This window comes from Bison bison, unplaced genomic scaffold (genome assembly GCF_000754665.1).
Source record: "Bison bison bison isolate TAMUID 2011002044 unplaced genomic scaffold, Bison_UMD1.0 scf7180017864531, whole genome shotgun sequence".
NCBI lineage: Eukaryota > Metazoa > Chordata > Mammalia > Artiodactyla > Bovidae > Bison > Bison bison.
The window spans coordinates 9707731-9731652 of record NW_011495081.1 but is presented as its reverse complement, the minus strand read 5'-3'; the positions used below and the strand labels follow the sequence as shown (position 1 = coordinate 9731652).

At 46.4% G+C, this 23922-nt stretch overlaps 1 protein-coding gene across 1 annotated transcript in view; it reads left to right on the top strand.

Moving 5' to 3' along the window:
* The first annotated feature begins 13297 nt into the window (after positions 1 to 13297).
* PAMR1 (peptidase domain containing associated with muscle regeneration 1) overlaps positions 13298 to 23922 on the top strand; it is an 80718-nt gene continuing 70093 nt past the window's right edge. The window contains exon 1 of the mRNA XM_010831859.1: positions 13298 to 13586. Within this exon, the coding sequence (XP_010830161.1) occupies positions 13514 to 13586 (73 nt within the window). The 5' untranslated portion in view covers positions 13298 to 13513. The remainder of the gene's footprint in view (positions 13587 to 23922) is intronic.

The following is a 23922-nucleotide window of genomic DNA, read 5'->3' as shown; positions in this document are numbered from 1 at the left end:
GTCAGTGCCAGTGAAGTTGCTCAGTTGTGTCTGACTCTTTGCGACCCCATGGACTGCAGCCTACCAGGCTCCTCCATCCATGGAATTTTCCAGGCAAGAGTACTGGAGTGGGTTGCCATTTCCTTCTCCAGGGGATCTTCTCGATCCGGGGATTGAACCCAGGTCTCCCACATTGTAGGCAGACACTTTACCATCTGAGCTACCAGGGAAGCCCTACTCCTTGATCAAGCACCCTCCAAATCCAATCCCATGGGTACTCCCCTGGCTCCTGCTGGTACATACTACTTAATTCTTGCAGCTCCATTGGCATTTGTCTCTTTCTTTCCTCATCATGTTCTAAACTGGGATTAGGATGGCACTTAACCCTGTTTTCTGGCCTGGTAGCCAGGACAGGCCTGAGCGCAAGTCCTGAGGAGGACCCTTGTCTTCTTGCAGTGGGAAAACACCCATACTATTTCTTCCCAAGGACGGAGCTCCGGTTCTTAACAGGAACAGATGAGCCATCTCTGAAGGCTCAGGGGATTCAGGGAATTCAGTGGAACCACATACTTTGGGAGTATCTGTACAGATGAGTCAATCTCAGGTTCAAGAGTTCAAGGTTCTCTGGGCAGGATGCTGATATAGCGTAGTAGACCAGCCATGACTAAGCATTCCACTCTCTTTGAAGCCTATAAATATCAGAACCTGGGTTTGTTTCTCAGTTTAATCCACTCTCCTACTGCAGGAACTACCAAAGAGGACCACTGGCTTTCACACTTAGTATTTAAATTTGTTAATTATACTTAGTTTCTCATTATCCCTCTGCAGGGCATCAGATCAACTTAGTAACCAGCTGATTCCATTGTCCTTAAATGTGCTGTTCCTCCATAATGAATAAAAGCCTGAATCTTCATCCCAGCCCAGGCATTCTCCTCCACTAGGAAGTACTTCTAAGTAGCCAGCTGGGAAATCTTTAGCAGTTGGGTTGCCACGTTGTGCCAGGATTATCTATACCTCAAATACCACTGGGGAATGGGGGCTTTCCTTGCCAGCTCTGTGATCTAGAACCACAACCCCCTCTTACCACCTCTTGTTTTTTATTATTCCCGGTACTGATTGTATTGGTTGGTCCCAATACAATATTGGTTGTGTTGGTGTCTAAGAAACAGACACCAAGCAAAGTTAGAAGTGCCAGATAGAATTCTTGGTGGTAGCCCCTCCCTTGTGGTCCAGTGGTTGGGAATCTGCCTGCCAGTGCAGGGGACCCAGGTTCAATTCCTGGTCCAGGAGGATTCCACAGGCCCTGGGGCAGCTGGGCCCATGTGCCACAACTACTAAACCCCTGCCATGGAGTCCTCACCTCAGTAAGAGGAGCCACCGCAGTGAGAAGCCTGCACACAGCGACTGGAGAGTACTGCTGCTTGCCGCAACTAGACAAAGCCCATGCACAGCATGAGGACCCAGCACAGCCGAAAAGAGGCACGTTGAAAAAGAAAAAGAATTCTTGGTGGTAAAGCCTATGAAACATAAAAGGGAGAGAAGCAGGATTAGGCAGGGAGAGCCTTCCGACTGCTATGTAGGTCTGACCTGGTGCAAAGCAAGGGGAAACATAGGAGGGTGGGGTAGGAGACCTTCAGACTGGTACAGCATCGGTCGACGTGGTAGGGAACACAGAGTAGAAATGGCCTGCATTTGAGTAAAAATGGTCAGGCCCCCCTATCCTCACCAACTTGGAATAATGTGGCTTGAATTTGAATGCTGCAATTAGATCATTTCTGGGTGGGCTTCAGAGGGTCCATGCATATTCCGAAATTATAAGCAAAAATCAGTATGTGTGTATTTTTCTAGGATCCATAGTTTTCCACTAAATTTTCAAAGAATTCCCCGATGCCCCAAAGGTAATGAGACATTGGTGTGGATTCACTTGATCATCCGAGCATGTTCTACTGGAGCCTGCCATACGCCCTCTTTTCTAGAGCGTGGGTCATGTACTTGTGTGCTGGCCACACTGGACTTCTTTGCGCTCCTTGTGTGCTCTAAGCTCATTCCTAGCTCGCAGCCTTTACATTAGCTGTTCCCTGTGCCTGCTAAGTCGCTTCAGTCGTGTCCGACTCTGTGTGACCCCACAGATGGCAGCCCACCAGGCTCTCCTGTCCATGGAATTTTCCAGGCAAGAGTACTGGAGTGGGGTGCCATTGCCTTCTCCTCCCTGTGCCTGGGATGCCCTTTTCTCGGAGGCTCTCATGATGTTTTACTCTGGGTTTCAACTTCAGTGTCACCTTCTCTCTTCTCAGAGAGGTCTGCTCTGATTCCACGAAGTAAAGTACCTTCCTCCATCACTTCTAGAATATTTCTCTGCTTTATTTGTAGCATAGCGCTCTCCCCTCTGATCTGCTCTTCTTTGTTTGTTATATATCTTTGCCCAGTAGGATGTAAGCTCCATGAAGACAGGAATCACTCTGTCATGCTGTCCCCATAGCCTAGAATGTGGCTGACACATAGGAGACACTCAAAATGTTTTCTTTTTTTTAAGTTGAAGTATACTTGATTTATAATGTTGTGTGAATATCTCCTGCCTAGCAAAGTAACTCAGTTATCCGTATACATACTCTTTTTCATATTCTTTTCCATTATGCTTTTTCACAGGATATTGAATATAGTCCCCTGTGCTATACAGTAGAACTTTGTTGTTGCTTCATTCTATATGCACCAGTTTGCAGCTGCCAATCCCCAGCTCCCAGTGCATCCCACCCCCACCCCCAGCCCCTTGGCATCATAAGTCTGTTCTCTATATCTGTGAGTCTGTTTCTGTTCTGTAGAAAAGTTCTTTTGTGTCATATTTTAGATCCCACATATAAGTGACATCATATGGCATTTGTCTTTCTGTTTCTTTCACTTTTATGATAATCTGTAGGTTCATCCATGTTGCTGCAAATGGCATTATTTTATTCTTTCAAAATGTTTTCTTAAAGAGTAAACGCTTGTCTTCTCTATCCATTAAAATATTTTCCCATGCGTCCTTTTCTTACATTTTTGTAGCAACTTTATAAAATATAGGTATAATTATTAATAATCCAGACATCCAAAAAAATTCCAGACTATAACAGAACCCTATGTACTAGCCTCAAAGAGAGACAGATGTTAACATTTGGCTTCAATGCTTCAATTTCTCTTTTACTTGTTTAATATTGAAGCTAAACTTTCATATATCACGTTTTGTGACACCCTTCCTTTTTTTTCTCTTTTTTTGGCTGTGCTGGGTTTTTGGGTTCTTCACTGCTGTGTGTGAACTTTCTCTAGTTGCTTGGGTGGGGGCCACTCTCCAGCTGCAGTGTGCTTGCTTCTCACTGCGGTAGCTTCTCTTGCGGCAGAGCACAGGCTCTGACGTCCGCAGGCTTCAGTGTTGCAGCCTGCGAGCCATGGGCTCTAGCATGAGGGCTCAGTAGTCATGGCGCATGGCCCTAGTTGCTCCACAGCACGTGGGATCCCGGACCAGGGATGGAACCATTGTACCCTGCATTGTAAGGTGGATTCTTAACCGCTGGACCACTAGGGAATCCTGATACCCCTTCTTTTCAGTGGTAACTACTGCCTTTAAGGTACTGTATGTCATTTCCATGGGGTCGCAAGAGTCGGACACGACTTAGCAACTAAACCACCACCACCATGTCAATTCTCCCTATTATTAATAGTTTAATGATAAGTTTGTATTCACAAGTAACATATGCTGTTTTTAACTGAAGTGTAGTTGATTTAGAAAACTGTGTTAGTTTCAGGTACAGCAGTGTGATTTGCATATCTGTGTGTATATATGTACTTTATAAAAATTATTTTCCATTATAGGTTATTACAAAATAGTGAATATCGTTCACTATGTTATACAGTACATTTTTATTATCTATTTTACGCATGGTAGTACGTATCTGTTAATTCCATACCCCTAATTTATCCCTCCCTGCCTTCCCCTTTGGTGACTATAAGTTTGTTTTCTATGTCCATGAGTCTGTTTCTGTTCTGTAAATAAGTTCATTTTTACCATTTTTTAGATTCCACATATAAGTGATAAAATATTTGTCTTTTTCTTTCTGACTTACTTCACTTAGTCTGATCACCTCTAGGCCCATCTATGTTGCTGCAAGTGGCATTATTTCATTATTTTTTATGGCTGAGTTTTATATATATATATATATATATATGATGGAATATTACTCATCCCAGGTGGTGCCAGTGTTAAAGAACCTGGCTGCCAATGCAGGAGACATTAAGAAATGCTGGTTCAGTCTCTGGGTTGGGAAGATCCCTGGAGGAGGAAACTGTAACCCATTCCAGTATTCTTGCCTGGAGAACCCCATGGACAGAGAAGCCTGGCTGGCTACAGTCTATGGGATTGCAAAGAGTTGAACATGCCAAAGTGACTGCATGTGCTAGTCGCTCCATTGTGTCCAACTCTTCATGACCCCACGGTTACTGAAGCTCACCAGACTCCTCTTTTCAGCTGGGTCACATGGCCTCTATTTTTAGGTTTTTGAGGACCCTCCACACTGCTTTCCACAGTGACTATACCGATTTACATTCCCACCTGCAGTGCAGGAAGTTTCTCTTTTCTCCACACCCTCTCTAGCATTTATTATCTGTAGACTTTTTGATGACGGCCATCCTGAGAGGTGTGGAGTGATACATTATTATGGTTTTGATTTGCATTTCCCTAATAACTAACGATGATGAGCACTTTCCATGCGCCTGTTAGCCATCCATACAACATATGCTATATTTATATGTCCCAAGATTCTATATAAACATGTGCATACCATATATATCTGCTGGTTATTTAGAGCTATTTAGATATTTAACACTATTGTTGGGGCACAGACTGAGCTCTGGAGTCATTCTAACTGTGGACTTATTGCTATACTGGACAAACAATTCCTTATTGTTTAAGCCAGGTAAGTTGGGTTTGCTGTTATGCGCTGCTGAAAGCCTCTTTCCTGGGATAGTCTCACTCTATTAAATTTCTCGCCTTTGGGTCCTTAAACTCTAGCAGTTTTCATTTGGCTGCAGATTTACCGACTGTATAGACACTTTTAGTTTCTTCTAAAGATCATCCAATTCACAGATCTTTTGTATTAGTCATTTCTTGCTGTGGAACAAATTTAGCAGTGCCAAGCAACACGATTTGTTATCTTGCCTAGTTTCTGAAGGTTGGGGATCTGGGAGCAGCTTATCTGGGTGGTTCTGGCTAAGGGGACTCTTGCTAGGTTGCAGGCAAGTCGCTGCTGAGGGCTGCAGCCACCAGAAGGGCCCCAGAAGGGAGGATGTGCTCCCAAGCTCCTTTGGGGGACTGTTGTCAGGAAGCGTTGGCTCCTTTCCATGTGAGCTTTGCATAGTTGACTTCTCCCAGAGTGAGTGATCTGACAGAGAGAGTGACAGAAAGAGAGGCTGAGAGAGGAGAGCAGTCCTGCCCAGCTCACCACCATGCGTCTGTCCACTCCTATGCGGTTAGCAACAGGGATAACCCTAACTTTGCTCCCGTATTTTTCTCCTCAATCTATACCATGATCACTGATCCCATCCTTTTTACCTCCTCAGTGCCTCTCAAGCCACTTCTCTCGGTCCCGTTGCATACTGGATGTTGTTGCAGAGAGGGGAACCTGGGGCACCAACCATCCAGTCACTGACCCCCAGGCTGTTTTCCCATGACCCCCGAAGAACCAAGTTCATGGTTCTCAAGGCCTGCCTGCACCTGTAGCCTCCCAGTACACGGTCTTTCTCATCTCTTGTCCTCTACTATCCCTTCCCTCTGCGTTTCTTCAGCTCTGAAGTTCAATGTCACCTTCTCAGGTTAACTTTTCTGACCTTCAGACCAGATTGGATCCCCTGGTTACCTGCCTCTGGGACGTTCCATCTTTTGGCGGGATCTTTTGCTGTGGTGCACAGACTCTCTAGCTGTGTCGCATGGGCTCAGTAGTTGCAATGCAGACTTCACTGCCTGTGGCATGTGGGATCTTAGTTCCCCTGACCAGGGATTGAACCCATGTCCCCTGCATTGCAAGGTGGATTCTTAACCACTGGACTACCAAGGAAGTCCCCTTCCCTACAGTCTTTAACAAATGTCAGAATACTTTTTTCTTTAGCACCTGGACTGGGTCCACTCAGGTCAGACCTCTCAATTTGTCTTTGAAAAAGTGCACACTCTGCCCCTAGACCTCCAACTGGGAGCATAACTGTACAAGGCAATATATTTTTCAGACACACATTGGCTTCAAATCAATATAGGAACATAACCTGACTTCCATCACCAGAGCTGTGGGAAATGGTACCTATTTCAAAATGAAACTCTAAGATTAGATGTTCATAACAATCAGCCTTGATTGAACTACTATTATGCAGGCTGGCCTCATTTTAATCTCATCAGAATGATAAGGCAGCTCTCACCTCCCTTTTACTGATGAGGAAAGTGAGACTGCTGCTTTCCTGGTGGCTCATATGATAAAGAATCTGCCTGCAATGCAGGAGCCACAGGAGACGCAGTTTCAATCCTTGGTCCAGAAGATCCCCTGGAGGAGGAAATGGCAACCCACTCCAGTATTCTTGGTTGGAGAATCCCATAGACAGAGGAGCCTAGTGGGCTACAGTTCATGGGGTTGCAAAGAGTCAGACACGACTGAGTGACTGACACTTTTCACTTTCTTTCAAAGTGAGACTCAGAGGAGCCGATGGATTTGTCCAAGTTCACCCAGCCGGTAGGTAGTAGAGCCTTGGTTCCCCCTGGGACCTGGGGTCTTTTTCATGCCACCATACCCTACTGCCTTCCCTCGGAATTTTTCCATGTTTTGGTCCTTTCCCCACCCAAAATGGCTCAACTATATGTCAAAACGGCACAACTACATGGAACTCTTGAGTTAGTCACTTGGATTGGGGTCCCGGTTTTTGCCAGAGTTCTTTATAAAGCTTTGCAGCTCATGGCATAGCAGAAATTTTTATTTAAATTGAAGTTTACAAATAACACATATGAAAATCAAGAACTGGTTTCCCCAAGAGATTCAAGAGTGCAATGACCATGAAGGAAGGAAGCACGCCCTCTTTCAGCAAGTTCCATAAAGAATGACATAGAGCAAGAAGAATGTGGCCAAAGAAAGAACCACAGACTCACCTACCCGCTTGCCCAGCTCCCGGTGGAAAGGGAGTGGAGCTGAGCCAGCCCTGGAGGCACAACATCATTGCTTGTTGTGTAGGTGAACAGCCGGGATTCATTAGGGCTGGAGACTTCCATGGCGGGGCCAGTTAGAGCAGGCTCTGGTGGAAGGGCCCTTTGTCTTTCCCCCAGACCTACCCTTCTCCATCTCTGGCCCTGGGTGACTTGAACTTTGTGTTTCGTACAGCTGATAAAAACCAAACATAATGACCAGCAAGCAGTCTGGGATGCCTCTCGTAGGCTTACAGACGGGTCTCACGCTAGCTATTCCCTCTGGCTTGCCCTCAATGGTCTCTGCTTAAGCTGCTGATCTAAAAAAGTTACAGCTTGGAGACTGGGGAGCTGTTGTCATTCACAAGACAGCCTCCACTGCGGTTTCTTTCCGTGTATTCACATGCAATCAGCCTCCCATGGCAGTGAAAAAGGTCCAGGTTTTTTAGAGTGCCTCATCCTTTCATGTGAAAATTAGTGGGGATTGTGACTTGTAATTAAATGGGTGGCCCGACTCCATCTACTCCAGCCAACTGTTGATTTCTGAGTGCTCATTATAAGAAGATAATTTTTAATTCCAGGTATCGTTCCGTGTTCCCTAGCATGGCACTTTGCCTCTTTTACATTCAGCCTTTCCAGTGATTTATTTCTCCCAGAAGTGGGTGTAGAAAGTGAGGGCAGGAGGGGGAGAGAATCATAATAAAAATAGTGTTTTCTGAGTACTTAGGTAGGCTATAGTCCACGGGGTCGCTAACAGTCGGACACGACTGAGCGACTTCCCTTTCACTTTTCACTTTCATGCATTGGAGAAGGAAATGGCAACCCGCTCCAGTGTTCTTGCCTGGAGAATCCCAGGGACGGGGGAGCCTGGTGGGCTGCCGTCTATGGGGTCACACAGAGTCGGACACGACTGAATGACTTCCCTTTCCCTTAGTGTATTTTAGACACTGTTCTGAGCTCTTTACTCCAACCCCATAGGGGCAGGTACCATTATTCTCCTCACTTAGCAGATGAGAAAACTACAGCCATCACAGGTGAAATAACCTACCCAAGTGTACACAAGTAGTAGTGGTCCACCTGGATTCAGCACTAGGCAGTGTGAGCCAGAGCAAGTGCTCTTAGACAAAAATAGAAAAAAAAAGGGAGTGGGAGGGAGGGTCCTAAAAATATCCGTCGTGCAGTTTATAGCCTAGACTCAATCACTGTATGTACCAAACCACTTTCCCCAAACCCAACAAATATGTGGTGAATTTTTCGATGTTAACTTGTGAAGATCAGTGATTCTAAAAAACCTGGATGTTTGCAGATCCCTATTGTTTGAGTGAACTCCGGGAGTTGGTGATGGACAGGGAGACCTGGCATGCTGCAATTCATGGGGTCGCAAAGAGTCGGACACAACTGAGTGACTGAACTGAACTGAACTGACTGATGAAATTTTGAAGAAGGCAGTGACTTCCTCTTGCTCCAAAAACTGCCAGAAAAACTTGCATATCAATTCCAGAGGTTCAAAGGCCCTGCGAAAAGTCCTCCAGGTAGACCCCATGGAACCTGGGTCAAGAATCCTGATTTAGAACAGCACTAAACTCTATCAATATGAAAAACTGAGTTAATGGAAAGAGAGGAAGCTAAACTTTTGTAGGAAAACTGAAATTTATGTAGGGTTGTATGACCTCAGACAAATTACCCACCTTTTTTGTATCATAGTTATCGCTTCCCTCTTCCTCTCCCAGTCCAAGCTAATTGTCAAGTTCAACAAGGTAATATCTGATCGCTGCTTTCAGTTCCCCAGAGGAACGTGCCCCACTCCTTTTTGAGAATTCCTTTCCAGGTTCCCTAGTCCTAGGAAATTTGCAAACCCAAATTAGTGACATTATTCCTGAGGGCATTCCAATAATAGACGTGAAGGCCTGTTTCCAGTCCCCTAAGCCTGGAGCAGCAAAGACCTTTCAGTAGAGACTTCTTTAGAGAGTCACATGCATTACCTGGGGCCCCGCCCTCGTGGGCTAAATTGCTGTAGGGGTGAAGCTGCTGGGTAGACTAGGAAGGTGTGTGTGTGTGTGTGTGTGTGTGTGTGTGTAGGTGAGGGGAGACAAGGGAAGAAGGAAGTGGCATTGTCAGCTAATGGGAGAAACAGATTCCTAAGAGGCTGTAATACTGAGGCAGGAGGTAGAAGCCTCCCTCACACCCCCCACCCCCCCAGGGTAACGTGATTGGAGATTCATCCCTAAGCACTGGAACTCCAAGAAGAGATGAGCAGAACAAATAAGGGAGGAGGCGGGGCCCTGCCCAGTCCACGTATTTCTTGCTCTCAAAGTCCGAAGACCTCCCCGATCACACATGTGCAGGATAGCTCCTTGGAGGTCAGAGGGGAGTGATGCTAACTAATGCCAAGCTACCCGTATGCCTTTTTGGTAAAATCCATCTAGGCTAAGAGATGCAGGCATGCACACACGTGGGAGGATCCTGAGATATACCAAATATGGACTGTGAACCAGACAAATCAAAATGATTGGCTAAAGAAAACCCTGGAAGAAATACCCCATAAAAGTCATTCAAACTGCCACAAGGGCACGACTCAGTGACTCTCAGAGTCCCCTCGTGTGTCTATCCACACCTACTGTACTCTTTTTCCCTCTTAATAAACACTTTACTTATCTCACCACTTTCTATCTTTGAGGAAATTATTTTCTGCAAAGCCAAAGGGCCAGGGCCCTTGTCACTGACCACTGATCTAGGAGCTAGGATCTGGTACTTTCACCGCCACACCCTGGCCTCAATCTCTGGCTGGGAACCCATGCCCTGCTCCAAACCATTGCAGGCTGAGGCCACCCGAGATCATATCCTATGGTTACTTGGGAACCATGTCAACTCCTCCCTATTTCCATCACCAAAGGACTAGGGCTGATTGACCAGCAAGAAAGTAAAACTCTCCTCTTCTAACCTCCTACCCAGCTGCCCTTTGGCACTTCCCCCACCCTCCCCTTTAAGGTTATTTTTGGTGCCTGTTTTAACAAATTTCACTTTAATAGAGAAATTGAGGGTGAGGAAGAAAGCCCATACCATGGGATTTCCATGGGGTCAGTCTCAGACCGATAATACAGACAATGATGTATATTTATTGAGCATTTAGAATGAGCTTGACCCTGTGCTAAGGGCCTTATGTACATAATCTCATTAAATTCTCCAAATAGTCCACAAAGTAGCTTTGGTTATTATTTTCATTTTACAGATGAGACAGTTGAGATTCAGAGAGTTGGTGGTGAATGGAGGATTTGACCGCTAGGTTCTTGCTCCCAGTCTTTTGGCTGCGGTGGGCCCCAGAAGCAGGGCTGGGTTTTAGGGATTTCCCCAAGTGGAGTCCCTTTGGCAGCGCTCCTGCACTCCTAGGCTGTCCTGAGTCCCAGGACTCTGCCTTCCCCAAGTTCCTCCCACAGTTTTCCCTTCAACTTCCATGGCTTGCTCCTCGCTCCAGGCTGTTCTCTCTAGCCAGGCCTTGGCCTCCTCCATCCCCTGTTCTGGACACCAGAAAGGCTTTTCTTCTAGGACTTTGCTTTAGGCCCCACACCTTCTGCTCCTAAACAGTCAGAGTCTTCCATTAACTATGGAATAAAATCCAAGCACCATGACTACATGCTTTCTCTTTACCTTCTGTCTCCAAACTGTACAGAGTGTTTATCCTCTTGAGTTGGCTTTTGTTCTGAGATATGTGTGTGTGTGTGTGTTTGTATCAGTCAGTTCAGTTGCTCAGTCGTGTCTGACTCTTTGCGACCCCATGGACCACAGCACGCCAGGCTTCCTTGTCCATCACCAACTCCTGGAGCTTATTCAAACTTATGTCCACCCTGTTGGTGATGCCATCCAGCCATCTCATCCTCTGGCATCCCCTTCTCCTCCCGCCTTCAATCTTTCCCAGCATCAGGGTCTTTTCCAATGAGATTATATATATGTGTGTGTGTGTGTATAATCTCAAAACTGTTTAAAAGTCATTTTAATATTTATTTATTTTATTTATTTGACTGCACGAGGTCTTAGTTGTGGCATGTGGGATCTCTAGTTGTGGGCATTTGAACTCTTAGTTGAAGCTAGTTCCCTGACCAAGGATCAAGCCCAGGCCCCCTGCCTTGAAAGCTTGGAGTCTTAGCCACTGGGCCACCAGGGAAGTCCCTAAAATTCATTTTTTAAAAATTTATTTATTTTTAGTTGGAGCATAATTGCTTTATAATATTGTGTTGGTTTCTGCTATACATCAGCCTGAATCAGCCATAGGGATACATATGTCCCCTCCCTCTTGAACCGCCCTCCCACCTCCCACCTGATCCCAACCCTCTAGGTTGTCACAGAGCACTGGGTTTGAGCTCCCTGCATCATATAGCAAATTCCGACCAGCCATCTATTTTACATATGGAATTGTATATGTTTCAAAGCTACTTGCTCTATTTGACCCACCCTCTCCTTCACTGTGTTCATAAGTCTGTTTTGTATGTCTCCATTCAGTTCAGTTCAGTTCAGTTGCTCAGTCGTGTCCGACTCCTTGCAACCCCATGAATCGCAGCGTGCCAGGCCTCCCTGTCCATCACCAACTCCCAAAGTTTACTCAAACTCATGTCCATCGAGTCGGTGATGCCATCCAGCCATCTCATCCTCTGTCATCCCCTTCTCCTCCTGCCTCCAATCCCTCCCAGCATCAGGGTCTTCATCATGTCTTCATTACTGCCTTGCAAATAGGTCATCAGCACCATCTTTCTAGATTCCATATATATATGTGTGTGCGTGTGTGTGTGTCTAAAATTCATTTTAATGGTTTACATTGCCATGGATCCTTTGAAGGAAGGATAATTAAAGGATAAAAGGATAAAGTATCCTTTAATTAAACATGTAAATAGTCATTTATTTCCCAGTGGCACTAGATGAACTCAGCCCTTTTTCTTAGAAAGACCTTCCCACTCCCTCCATAGATTGAGATCCTGCCTCTCTCAGGTCCCAGCTCAAGCTTCCCCAGTTCTGGGAAGCCTCCCAGTGCTCTAGGCCCGAATGATCACTCCTCCCAACCTCGGTTCTTCATCTGACCTCACAAACTGAGATCAAGCACGTCCTGAAACTCCAGTGCTTCTCTGAGTTAGACCTGGGTGTCAGTCCTACTCTGACAGTTCCAGCCAAGTGACCTTGAACAAGTCATTTCATCTCTGAGTGTTGGTTTCAGCATCCATACTACGGGGACAGTGCCATCTACTGTACACGGTGACTATAATGGCTAAATAAAACACTGCATACACAGAATTTTAAGAAGCAGTGTGCCTGCTATCTGGGATTGTAGCTTCTGGACGCAAGCTGCTTGGGTTCAAGCCTGGCTCTGCCATTTACTTGGATGAGCTATTGAATTCTCATGCCCCAGTATTTCTCTCTGTAAGACTGAGATGACAGATGTATTATGAGGAATAAATGAGTTGATACATGTATGGTACTCAGTTGCCTGGCACAGAGAAATTGATCAAGAATGTCAGCTGTTATCTTGTAACACATCCTTCCTCTTCCCGTCAACATCTCATTTGCTATCTCCATACCTAGACTGAATGCCCTCACTACCGGGACAGTGCCTGTGTGTTCTTTTATCCCTGAGCCCAGTACCCTGCCTGGCATGTGGGCAGGAGCTCTTTAAGCTGCTGAACTCACCATAACGGGTACTGTGGGACCATGCAGAATACCCCCAGCAGCCTATAGAGGCAAAGGATAAGGTTTGCAGACTGTGAGCGCTGGGAGCAAACGCTGGGCAGGAAGGAGACTGGGGATACAGGTGGAGGGGGGAGGCGGGTTGACCGCTTTTCTCCCCCCATCTCCAGCTCACCCCCTCCCCCAAGGCCAGGCGTTTAATCTGGCGGGCTCAGTGTGTGCAGTCAACGCACCCACTAGACCTCCCATCCGGGCTGGAGGTGGGGGTGGGGCTTCAGACCTCACCTGCGGTGGGGGGACAGGGGGCGCAGCCCCGGCTACCTCCGCCCCCATTCAGGGTCCTGCTGGCTTCTCCCCTGCCCTCACCGCCTCGGGGAGCCCAGCCGGACCTGGGCGGGCCTCCGTGCCCCGCAGCTTCCTTTCCAGCCACAGCCCGGGGCCTCCCCTCGTAGCCACACCTCCCCGGGCTCCGCAAGGGTTAAGGCGGCCGCGGAGAGGAGAGGTTTGGGCTGACGTCGCGCCGGCTGAAGGTGGTTCCCCTCGGATGAGGATGGGAGAGCCTGGCGAGCTGAAACCCGAGCTCCCGCTCAGCTGGGGCTTGGGGAGGTCCGCGTAGGAGCCGCCTGCCCGCCGGCCTCCCTCGGTCCCTCCCCAGCAGTCACTCCGGGCACCGCCGCGGGAACGATGGAGCTGGGCTGGTGGCCGCAGCTGGGGCTTGCTTTCCTGCAGCTCCTTCTCATCTCGTCCTTGCCAAGAGGTACTGTGGGTCGCATTCAGGACCCCCCAGGAGGGGACTTTTGTCTCCTGGGGTTAGTTAGGGGGCAGGAGCGAGGTGTCCCAAGAGAGGGTGCTGTGTGTCTGTGGGTGGTGGTGGTGAGCTTTCTTCTAGTGGGAATCTTGGGGGTTTGGCTGGTGGTGCTGAAGTGTCCCTCTTTCTAAGAACGTGACACCGTTTTTCTGCCATCGCAACTTGCGGGACTGAACTCCCTCAGGAAACGTACCAGCTTCAGTTTTATGTGCCTTTTTTTTTTTTTCTTAAGCTTTTTAAAGCACAAAATTATCGCCGGGGTTCTACTCAGGCTCAGGTGCCCCCTCTGACATGCAAAAGCCAAATCTCTACCTGGAAAAAGCCCCCTCCCAGGTGAGCTGGGAGGAAAGAGGTGAATAAGAGCAGGGCTTACAGCGAGGGTATTTGTCCTGAGCATCTGGTTGAGGAAATTTCACACCACAACCGTTCAGAACAGATTCCCAGCAAGGGAGAGGTGCTCACTCAGCATATATACACTTCCTTTCCGATAAGGATGAGAAAGAAGAAGAAAAAGCCAGGGTGAAGAGTGCAAGTTGATTTTGGGGATGCGCAGAGTTTATTTAGAAAGAGCTGTGGCTTCTGTGTTTTTCACATGTCATTTTCTGAGCCACAAACCCCACGTCAGATAGGCTTCTGGGGCAAGTGAGGTTGAAACAAGACCCAGACAGAGCTCTTGGGAGCCTCTTGACCCAGCAGAAGCAAGGGGAGAGCAGGCTTGTCCTGTGACTGCTGCTGGGCAAGCAGGGAAGGAGGACTTCTTAGGAGCATCTGTCCCTCTATGGCTAGAGAGGCCAGGTGTCAGGAGGCAAGGTGAGACCTCAAGAGGTAAGATGCACAGGTGATAAAATAGGGCAGCTTTGTGAAGGAGCAGGGAGTGCATAAGCCTTTGCTACTCCCCTCTGTGGGGGTTACCTGACACCTGTGCTGGTGACCTGACACCTTTGCTTTACTTAAGAAGTGGGTGCTTCGTTGCTGCATGGAGCTGGCAAGTGCCCAACAATGAAACAGAGGAAGTTGGGTGGTGAGGGTGTAGAAAGCCATCAGCTACTGTAGAAGGGAAGCCGGACCTTGGCACATGTCGCTTCATGGTGAACAAAAACCGAGATACATGAAAAGCACCCCCGCCCACTTTAGTCAATACTTTCCATCTACCTGCCAGCCCCAAGTGAAATCTTCCTTGGTGATTTACTCTCAAGCTGAAGAGTGTTTCATTTGAATTTTGCCTTATTGGTGTCTGGAACAGCCCAATAATGTAGGGAGAAGGAGCCCGGGAGGGTGGAGTCTGATAATCCTTTAACCCAGCCTCTTGCCTGGGGTTTAGTTGGTGGCTTTTCCTTGAGACATGTCCCTGTTCCACCTCTGCCTTTTGGAGCCGACCTTCCAGGGCACGGTGGCCCAAGCCCAGCTCCAGAGGAGCCGGCTTCCTCCTATAGTGCCAGGGCTCCCACGTGTAGTTTTCTTGTCCCCGCATCTCTTTTTCTAACGTGGCAGGTGAGATGGCTGAAACCCATAAAAGCTGAAAACTAAAGCTCAGCTGCCCCTTTTTCCTTGCCCAGGATCTGAAAAACCCGTTTATCCCTGACCTGAGAATCTCTTATACCTTTTACTCAAGAAAGAAAGCTGACTCTGGTAAAGAATCGCCTGCCAATGCAGGAGACAAGGGTTCAGTCCTTGGGTGGGGGAGATCCTCTGGAGGAGGAAATGGCAACCCAGTCCGGTAGTCTTGCCTGGTGAATTCCATGGACAGAGGAGCCTGGCGGGCTACAGTCTATGGGGTCATAAAGAGTCAGACGCGACTTAGAGACCAAAACAAAACCAACAACAACAAAAAAGCCAAACAGAAAAGAAGAGCTTCAGGGAATGTGCATGGCGTCTGGGCAGCCAAGCTGCTGACTGAGCTGGAGAGCAAGGCTATTTCATTGTCTGTCAAACATTCACGTTTAAAGGGAGCACAGAGGGATGGAGTGGAGAAGGAAAATATTTCAAGTTGTGAGCGAGTGAGTCCACTCCCTGCTGGAATTCTGAATCTGGCCCCCGTCAAGGAAAGCTTAGCAGCATATTTCCTCTAATTACTTTTCTAAAAAGAGCATTTGATGAGATGTAAACATCCACTGGGATGGCACGGCAGACGGTTGTTGCTCATCGACTCGGGACACGTGTCTGAGGATGAGAATCCAAACATCAGGCCAAGTGATAACCCAACACAAACAGCATGTGAGGGGAGAAACCCAATTCCACTGACTTCACCAAACAGCAGTCGCTCTGCCAGCAGGATCCAGCCTAAAAGGAACAACTCATTGAAAAGATGTGACTCTGGGGAATGAAGCTTTCACATGAATAACTTCACAAGTGTTGCTTCCAACAGACATTAGCTGGTGGGGAGCGAGCATCCAGGCAACCGGGGAGGATAATTTGAAGCCCAGATATGCAGTGGGCAGGAGCAACAGTGGAGAGAGGGAATGTGGAAAGAAAGCAAGGGGGAAGGAGTGGCAAGAAAAATTAGATGTTGGTTTATAATGGGATGTGTTAGCAAATTCCAAGGAGAGAGCTATGAAAATTGGGCCTTCTTGGCAGAGCTAGATTTTTGTGGGGACTATGAAGAGGGTTTTCTCTTGATATATACTCTGAGAATTCCTAGCTTTTCCAACAGGGAAATAATTTGATGGTGGGATCATGGGTTTCAGGAGCTAGGAGTGACTGGAGAGATCAATTAGTCAGAGTACCTCAAAAGGCAGAGAGCGAGGGGAGTAAACCTCTGAGCATTTATGATGGGCTCAGTGCTTAAACCGAAGCAGGGTAGGTGCTGTTATTTCCCAGATGGGGTTTAGAGAGGGTCTGTGACCTATTCAAAGATACATTAGGCACATGGTTCCTGGAAAAGTGAAACATTTGATATAGCAATTCCACCTCTGGGAATAGACACAAAATAAATGAAAGCGGAAACTCCAGCAAATATTCATACACCCGTGTCCACTGCAGCGCTATTGCCAGCAGCCAAAAGGGAGAAACAACCCACGTATGGGTAAACAGAATGTGGGTCTATACACACAACGGAATACTATTCAGCCTTAAAAAGGAGTGAAGTTCTCAACGTGGATGAGCCTTGAAAACATGATGTGAAAGAAGCCAGACACAAAAAGATAAATACTGTATGATTCCATTTATGTGAGGTGCCTAGAGGAGTCAAATTCATAAAGGCAGAAAGTAGAACAATGGTTACCAGGGGCTGGAGGAGAAGGGATTGGAGACTTAGTGTTTAATGGGCTTCGAGTGTCAGTGATCTGATGATACATTCTGGAGATGTATAGCAGTGATGGTTACACAGGCCATTGGACTGTACACTTAAAGGTGATCAAAATGGTAAATCTGTGTTATTTACATTCTGCTGCAGAAATGATTCCCAGGTGGCGCTAGTGGTAAAGAACCCACCTGCCAGTGCAGGAGATACAAACAGATGCAGGTTCAGTCCCTGGGCCTGGAAGATCCCCTGGAGAAGGAAATGGCAACCCACTCCAGTATTCTTGCCTGGTGAATCCCATGGACAGAGGAGCCTGGCAGGCTACCGTCCATGGGGTCTCAAAGAGTTGGACATGACTGAAGTGACTTAGCACAGTACAGCAACATGATAAAAAGAAAACACAAGAAGGTTAGTGGAGCCTGGGGTGAGCCCAGACTGTCAGATTCCTGAGCTCAAGCTCACCTGGTACCCGGCTGAGAAACTCACACAGCTAACAGCCTCCTACAGTGATGCGCATGTAATCGCGGCACGGTCTCAGGACACACGTGGCAGGAGAGGGTCCTTGCTCTCTCCCATGTGGGTGGTGCTGTTGTGTCGTGGGGTGACTCTAGCAAAGAGGAAGACTATAGCATGGAAGGGCTGGCAGCCTTTGGGTAAAGGTCTGCAGAAGTATTCAGCAGGGTATAGTGCTTGAAAGGTTTTGAACCTGAATGCTTTGAGGTGGACTGGGTCCTCTGTCTGGTCTGACACCCCACTTCTCAGTTCACAGGTGTCTTACCTGCTAGTCCCTGCTTGTATTTGCCTTATTGATCTCTGTTCTTGGGAGGGATGGGGGAGAAATGGGATGTGAAAGAGAGAAAGTGGAAAGCTGGGTGCTGAATGTGGAGAGGTACAAGTGAGCATTTTGCAGCGGACAGGAACATAAATGTATTTTCACTTGTGTGTGTTGTGGAACACAATCTCACCTCTATGACCACCAGTAAAATGTTTTATGAATGCCCTTGAGGGTGAGCTGTTGGTTGAAGTTGAGGGTGAGGTTGGGTGTTATATTTGGGTCAGTAAGCTGGGGACAAAGCACCTTTGGATCCAGAGGCAGAGATGACCTGGAGCATGTAAGTCCCTTAGAAATATCCAGAAGCCTTAGGGAGGGCTTTGGAATGCTACTGGCAGGGACTGTGGTTTTGACTTAAATTTATCTGCATCTGGGTTACCCTGGCTAGACAGCATCGGCTGAGATTATGGCGTCTCATGGTGTCTGGAGGACCTAATGATTGGCCTTAAGTCAGAAAATTATTTCCATCTGCCCTCCTAGGGGTGGCCGATCCCGATGCAAGAGAAAACCTCTCTACCTGCCTTTTCTGAGCCTAGTTCTAGAAGCTGCAATTGATTTGGGGGGAAGGGTGCACATTTCAGTAGTAAATGAGGGAAAGTGATACCCTGCTCCTCCCCTCATGTGGGAAGACCTGTCACCCCCACTTTGTGGATATTTGAAAGTCACAAGAGCCCAGATCCCTCTCATTTTATTTTAAAGGGGAGGGAAAACCAGTGTTTATATTTTCTAATTCCTGAATTCCAGGGCAGAAGACCCCGAGGCCAGCTGGAGCTTTGAAAGCTACCAGATCAGTGGCAGAAAGTTATCAGATTTCAAGCCTGGTCTGTGTTTAAGGAGTTCTGTTTGACAATCATCCCAAGATCTGGGCCAAAGCATTAGGTTTATAATGGAGAGAAAGAAGTAAAATGCAGGAAAAGTCAAACTCCATATCTATGAACAAAACCACTCAGGGAAGGTAGAGAATTAGAGTTGGCTGGAGATATTTCTCTTAACCAATGGGACTTTCTACTACTCACCGCCCAGAGCTGTTCCTTTCGTTGTTCTCGGTTGCTATTTGTGATACAGATACAGAGCCTGTGTGGGTTGAGAGTGGAGTAAGGAGGGCTGCACATCAGATATTTCACCTGTAATGGTGGAAACACCAGTGGTGGAAGCCTCATACCTAAGGGACCAGATCCCAAATAATCTACTGGTATTTGTGGTAAATACCAGGCATTCTCCTATATGTTTTACATGTATTCATTTAATCCTCACAACATACCTAGAAGGTAAGTAGTTATTATCCCTAGTTTACATACTGAGAGGGAGGCACAGTACTTGCCCAGGTCGCAGAGCTGGACATCAGTGTTTTGAACCCAGTCTGACCCCATAATGCATGTACGGAAGCAGTAACACTGCTATAGTCAGTAGTGGTATAGAAGATCTACCAACTATGGTAGATCTTCTGTCTGTATTTTGACCAAAACATAAGGAATCACAGTATTAGTAAAAAGTCCTGGTTATCCTGTGGATATTCCAAGAGCTGATATTCCCCAGCCCCTGAGTCAGCAAGGTCACATGCTCACCACTGCGGAGGCCGAATGGATGTAAGTGACGAGGGAGAGACCTCAGCAGTCCCCGTGGGACCATGTGGAACCCAAGAGGAGCCATTTTCTAGAGGAAACAGGAATGTTAAGCAGATCACAAATCCCACTCATTTCTGGGTAGCTGTCCACAGGCACATGCATCTCATTATGATTAGACATGGGAAGTGAGAATTTCTTTGTCTCATGGTCAAATTTTATAATCAAAATCACGTTTCTGTTTGTGGAGTGACAGAGTTAAGGCTGAGACGTGCTTCATGCCTGGCCCTGAGACCGTGGAGCACTAGTCTTTTATGGATTTATTCTGTCAAGATCGTCAATGTGTAAATTCTTAGGTGATGGAACAGGAGTAGCAGGCCTGGCATGAATAAGGGGAGGCATTTTTCTTTCTTCTTTTTTTGGCATAACACAGCTGATGGATATTGCAGGGGATGGGGATGCAGCCTCCCTCCATTAATACTGAGATGGATTTTAACCAGTTCATTCCAACCTTGAATGAGGATCTGCTGTCTTTTGAGTCTTTTGTCGAGTGGTTAAGAGAGCCCAAATGAAGACACATGTTTCTGTCACCCTTCTGCCTCTGGAGTTGGGGACATGCCTTTATCCCTGCAGTATAGGCATCTTTATCACTGCCCTCTCTGAGACTCTGGCTGTTTCAGGGGGCTGAGTTAGCGGTTTGGCAGCGAGTGTCGGTAAGTAGAAGTCTGGTCAGTTGGTTTGGTGATTGGAAAACCAGGGCTGCTGCTGCCAGAACAGAGTGAGGAACACATTCAGGCAACTTTAGCTCATGGGGAGGTGCAGCAAGTGTCCTCATAAGCTGAATTTATGATTGGTTAAAATAAATTTCCATCTAGCTTAGTGGAAAACCACTGGGTGGAGGAGGGATGTTGGCCTGGTTTGCTTCATATCAAATCATTTGAGAACTCTGGCGAACTGAAGTGTCAGTTTTTCAAACCCAGTTCTGTGCCCATTTACATCATAGGATTCCTTTGAAGATGATCAGTTAATCCCCTATATCGTGCGACCCCACTTTGGAAGTCAGTGGTGATGGTGGAGAACATCTAGGAAGCCCAGGACAAGTTGCCTGAGCTTAGCTTCTAGCTGGTAGCATCTATTCCCATGTTTTAATATACCACTTCCTCACCTGGGATGCAAGCAGAAGGGAGGGCTTGGCTGGTATAAAGAATCTTTATTGCCAACAATAAAGAAGAAGACTTCTTGTTTGGCTTTCTGCCTCCCACTGGGTGGTTGACTGCCTGCTTCTAAGTGATGTTCAGCCTCCTTTCTCTGCAAACCTGGCTCCCCTGGCCAATTCACTGGTGGAACAGAACAAGTGAATATTCAAGTCTTCATGGAAATGAGATACAAACTGTAAGACACAAAAAGCAAAATATATTTAGCAGTAATGGACCCAACTGGGGCTTCCCTTGTGGCTCAGTGGTATAGAATCCACCTGCCAATGCAGGAGACTCAAGTTTGATCCCTGGGTCAGGAAGATCTCCTGGAGGAGGAAATGGCAACCCACTTCAGTATTCTTTCCTGGGAAATCCCATGGACAGAGGAGCCTGGCAGGCTACAGGTCTTGGGGTCGCAAAGAGTCAGACACGATTGAGTGGCTAAACAACAACAGAAGTGGACCCAATGGATTCCCTGTAAAATAGACTCCAAAAGGTCATAGCAGGAGCCATTTCTAACAGCAGTCTTTGTCACAAATAACTTGACCCTGGAAATCACATATGCCTGATATGTCTGCATTCATATATTTATTCAACAAACTATCTAGAGATAGCAGGATGAATGAGACCAGTCCTTTTCCTAAAGACACTTGTAATCTGTTGAGAGAGGCCATGGTCTAGCCTGGTGTTTTCCAAAGTAGGTTTCATGAGATACTAATATTAAAGGATAATCAGCAGAAATAATAAAACCTAGGATGTCATGGTAAAATAAGTTTGGGGAATGTGGGAATTAACTTGGTACAAAGAATATTATAGGCTCAGCAAAGCCCTACAATAAAGCAAGCTATTACTAGCATTTAAAAGGTTGTTCAGCTGCAGAACCTCTTTTCATGTCAGACCTTATACCATCAGTGGATTTGGCACTCTATGGAACACAGTTTTTTTCAGGTCTCTTGTCCATAATGGATAAAACATTGAAGAATATCTCTCTCACCATTATGGAGGACAAGGTAAGAAGGGAATTTGAAAATCTATAAAATTGGAGCGTCTCTTCGGCCTTCTGCTGAGAGACAGGCAGGAAGTCTGTCGTCTGCTCACTTCACACTTGCTGAGTCGTTGAAAGAACCGTCGGGGTGATCCCGGCCCTGTTGTTGTGATAAAAGTCCTCACCAGCATCGACCTGCGTAGTTCACCAAGAAAGCTTATTCTTGACCTACAAGGTGCTCACAGTAATGTGATTGCCCTGGGATCATTGGGTGGAATGAGGTGTGACTCTGATTAAGGTGCACGTGGTGATGTGACAGTCCCAGGGAGTGGTAAGAGCTGTGACTTGACTTCCCCACTTAGGTTGTAACCTTGGTGACAGTTACACTGTCCCCACCTCAAAAATGAGGAGAATATTCGAGCATCCTTCTAGCTCCTGGGAACATTGAGTTCAAGATCCAAGTCCATTCATTAACCTCCCCCCATCTCAACACACATGTTGCTTTGTTTCCAATCTTTTCTTATTTACCCTCCTGTCTGCTAGTTTGGATATAGCTCAGGCACCATGATCCTGATTTTTACAACCCGGAAGCGGTCTGGGCTGTTTACACTGGTGCTGTATCCCATAGGGACAGCATGTGAGTTTGAGCTGTTCATCAACCCCTTGTTTGCTGTTTCTGGGAACAGCTTTATTCCTCCCTTTCCTAAATATTGTTCTTGTTGTCATGCAACACAGTTTCTCCCTTAGCCCTCCCGTTGCCTGCCTCCTGTCTCTGCCCAGACTTGTTTCAGATTGGATGACTACAGTGGCAATGGATAAGGAACGAAGCAGCTCTTCCTTTTAAGGGTTTTCTGCCCAACCCATAACCTTCTCAGCAAAGATTTAGCTCTTCCTGGCCGTTGTATGTATTTCGTTTTTGCTGCTGATATCTTAGTATGGATGTGTTCAAGTTTGAATATATATGCACACAGAAAAATAAAAGTATAGGTATGATTGTTGTTGTTCAGTTGCTCAGTTGTGTCTGACTCTTTGTCAGACATGGACTGCAGCACACCAGGCTTCCCTGTCCTTCACTGTCTCCTGGAGCTTGCTCAAACTCATGTCCATTGAGTCGATGATGCCATCCAACCATCTTATCATCTGTCGTCCCCTTCTCCTCCTGCCTTCAATCTTTCCCAGCATCAGGATCTTTTCCAATGTGTCAGCTCTGAGCATCAGGTGGCCAAAGTATTGGAGCTTCAGCTTCAGCATCAGTCTTTCCGATGAATATTCAGGATTGATTTCCTTTAGGAAATAGATATAGTTATGTATACACTTATGTGTGTATATGGATGGATATGTATAAACATGGGGTGTAGAGTATTATGGTTTAAAACATGGGCCAGAGTTTGAATCCTGCCTCCATCATTTGTGGCTCTTTTCTTGAAAAATTACTTAACCTCTTTCATGTGGCCTTACCACCTTCCAACCTGTACACTGAGAATAATAGTGTCTTTATTTGAGTTTGAGAAGGGAATGGCGACCCACTTCGGTATTCCTGCCTGGAGAATTCCATGGACAGAGGAACCTGGGGGGCTGCAGTCCATGGCTTTGCAAAGAGTTGGACATGACTGAGCGACTAACACACACACATGAGATAACCTATTTACTTTTAAATTATTATTGGGATATAGTTGATTTATTATTGTTTTTTTATTTTCATTTGGAGTATAATTGCTTTACAATGTCATGTTGGTTTCTGCTCTATAACAGCATGAATCGCTATATGTGTACTTATGCCCTGTCCCTCTTGAGCCTCCCTTCACCTTCCCCATCCCATCCCTCTAGGTAATCACAGAGCACTGAGCTGAGCTCCCTGTGCTATATAGCAGGCTCTGGAATAGCACTGAGCCATAAAAAGGAATAAATTGAGTCATTTGTAATGATGTAGATGAACCTAGAGTCTGTCATACAGAGTGAAGTTAGAAAGACAAAACCAAGTACAGTTGATTTATAATGTGTTAGCTTCAGGTGGACAGCAAAATGAATCTGCTACACATGTACACATATCCACTCTTTTTTAGATTCTTTCCCCATATAGGCTATTACAGAGTGTTGACTAGAGTTCCCTGTGATATAGAGAAGGTCCTTTTTAGTTATCCATTTTATATATAGTAGTGTCTATGTGTCAATCCCAATCTTTGATTTATCCCTCCCTTCCAATTTACCCTCCCTCCTCCTTACCCTTTAGTGACCATAAGTTTATTTTCTACATCTGTAATTCTATTTTGTAGATCAATTCATTTGTCACCTTGTTCTTAGTTTCTACATATAAGTGATATCATATGGTATTTGTCTTTCTCTATCTGGCTTACTTCATTCAGTGTGACAATATCTCGGTGGTCCAGTGGTTAAGACTGAGCTTTCACTGCAGGGGGTGAGGGTTCGATCCCTGGTTGGGGAACTAAGATCCTGCATGCCACATGGCATGAC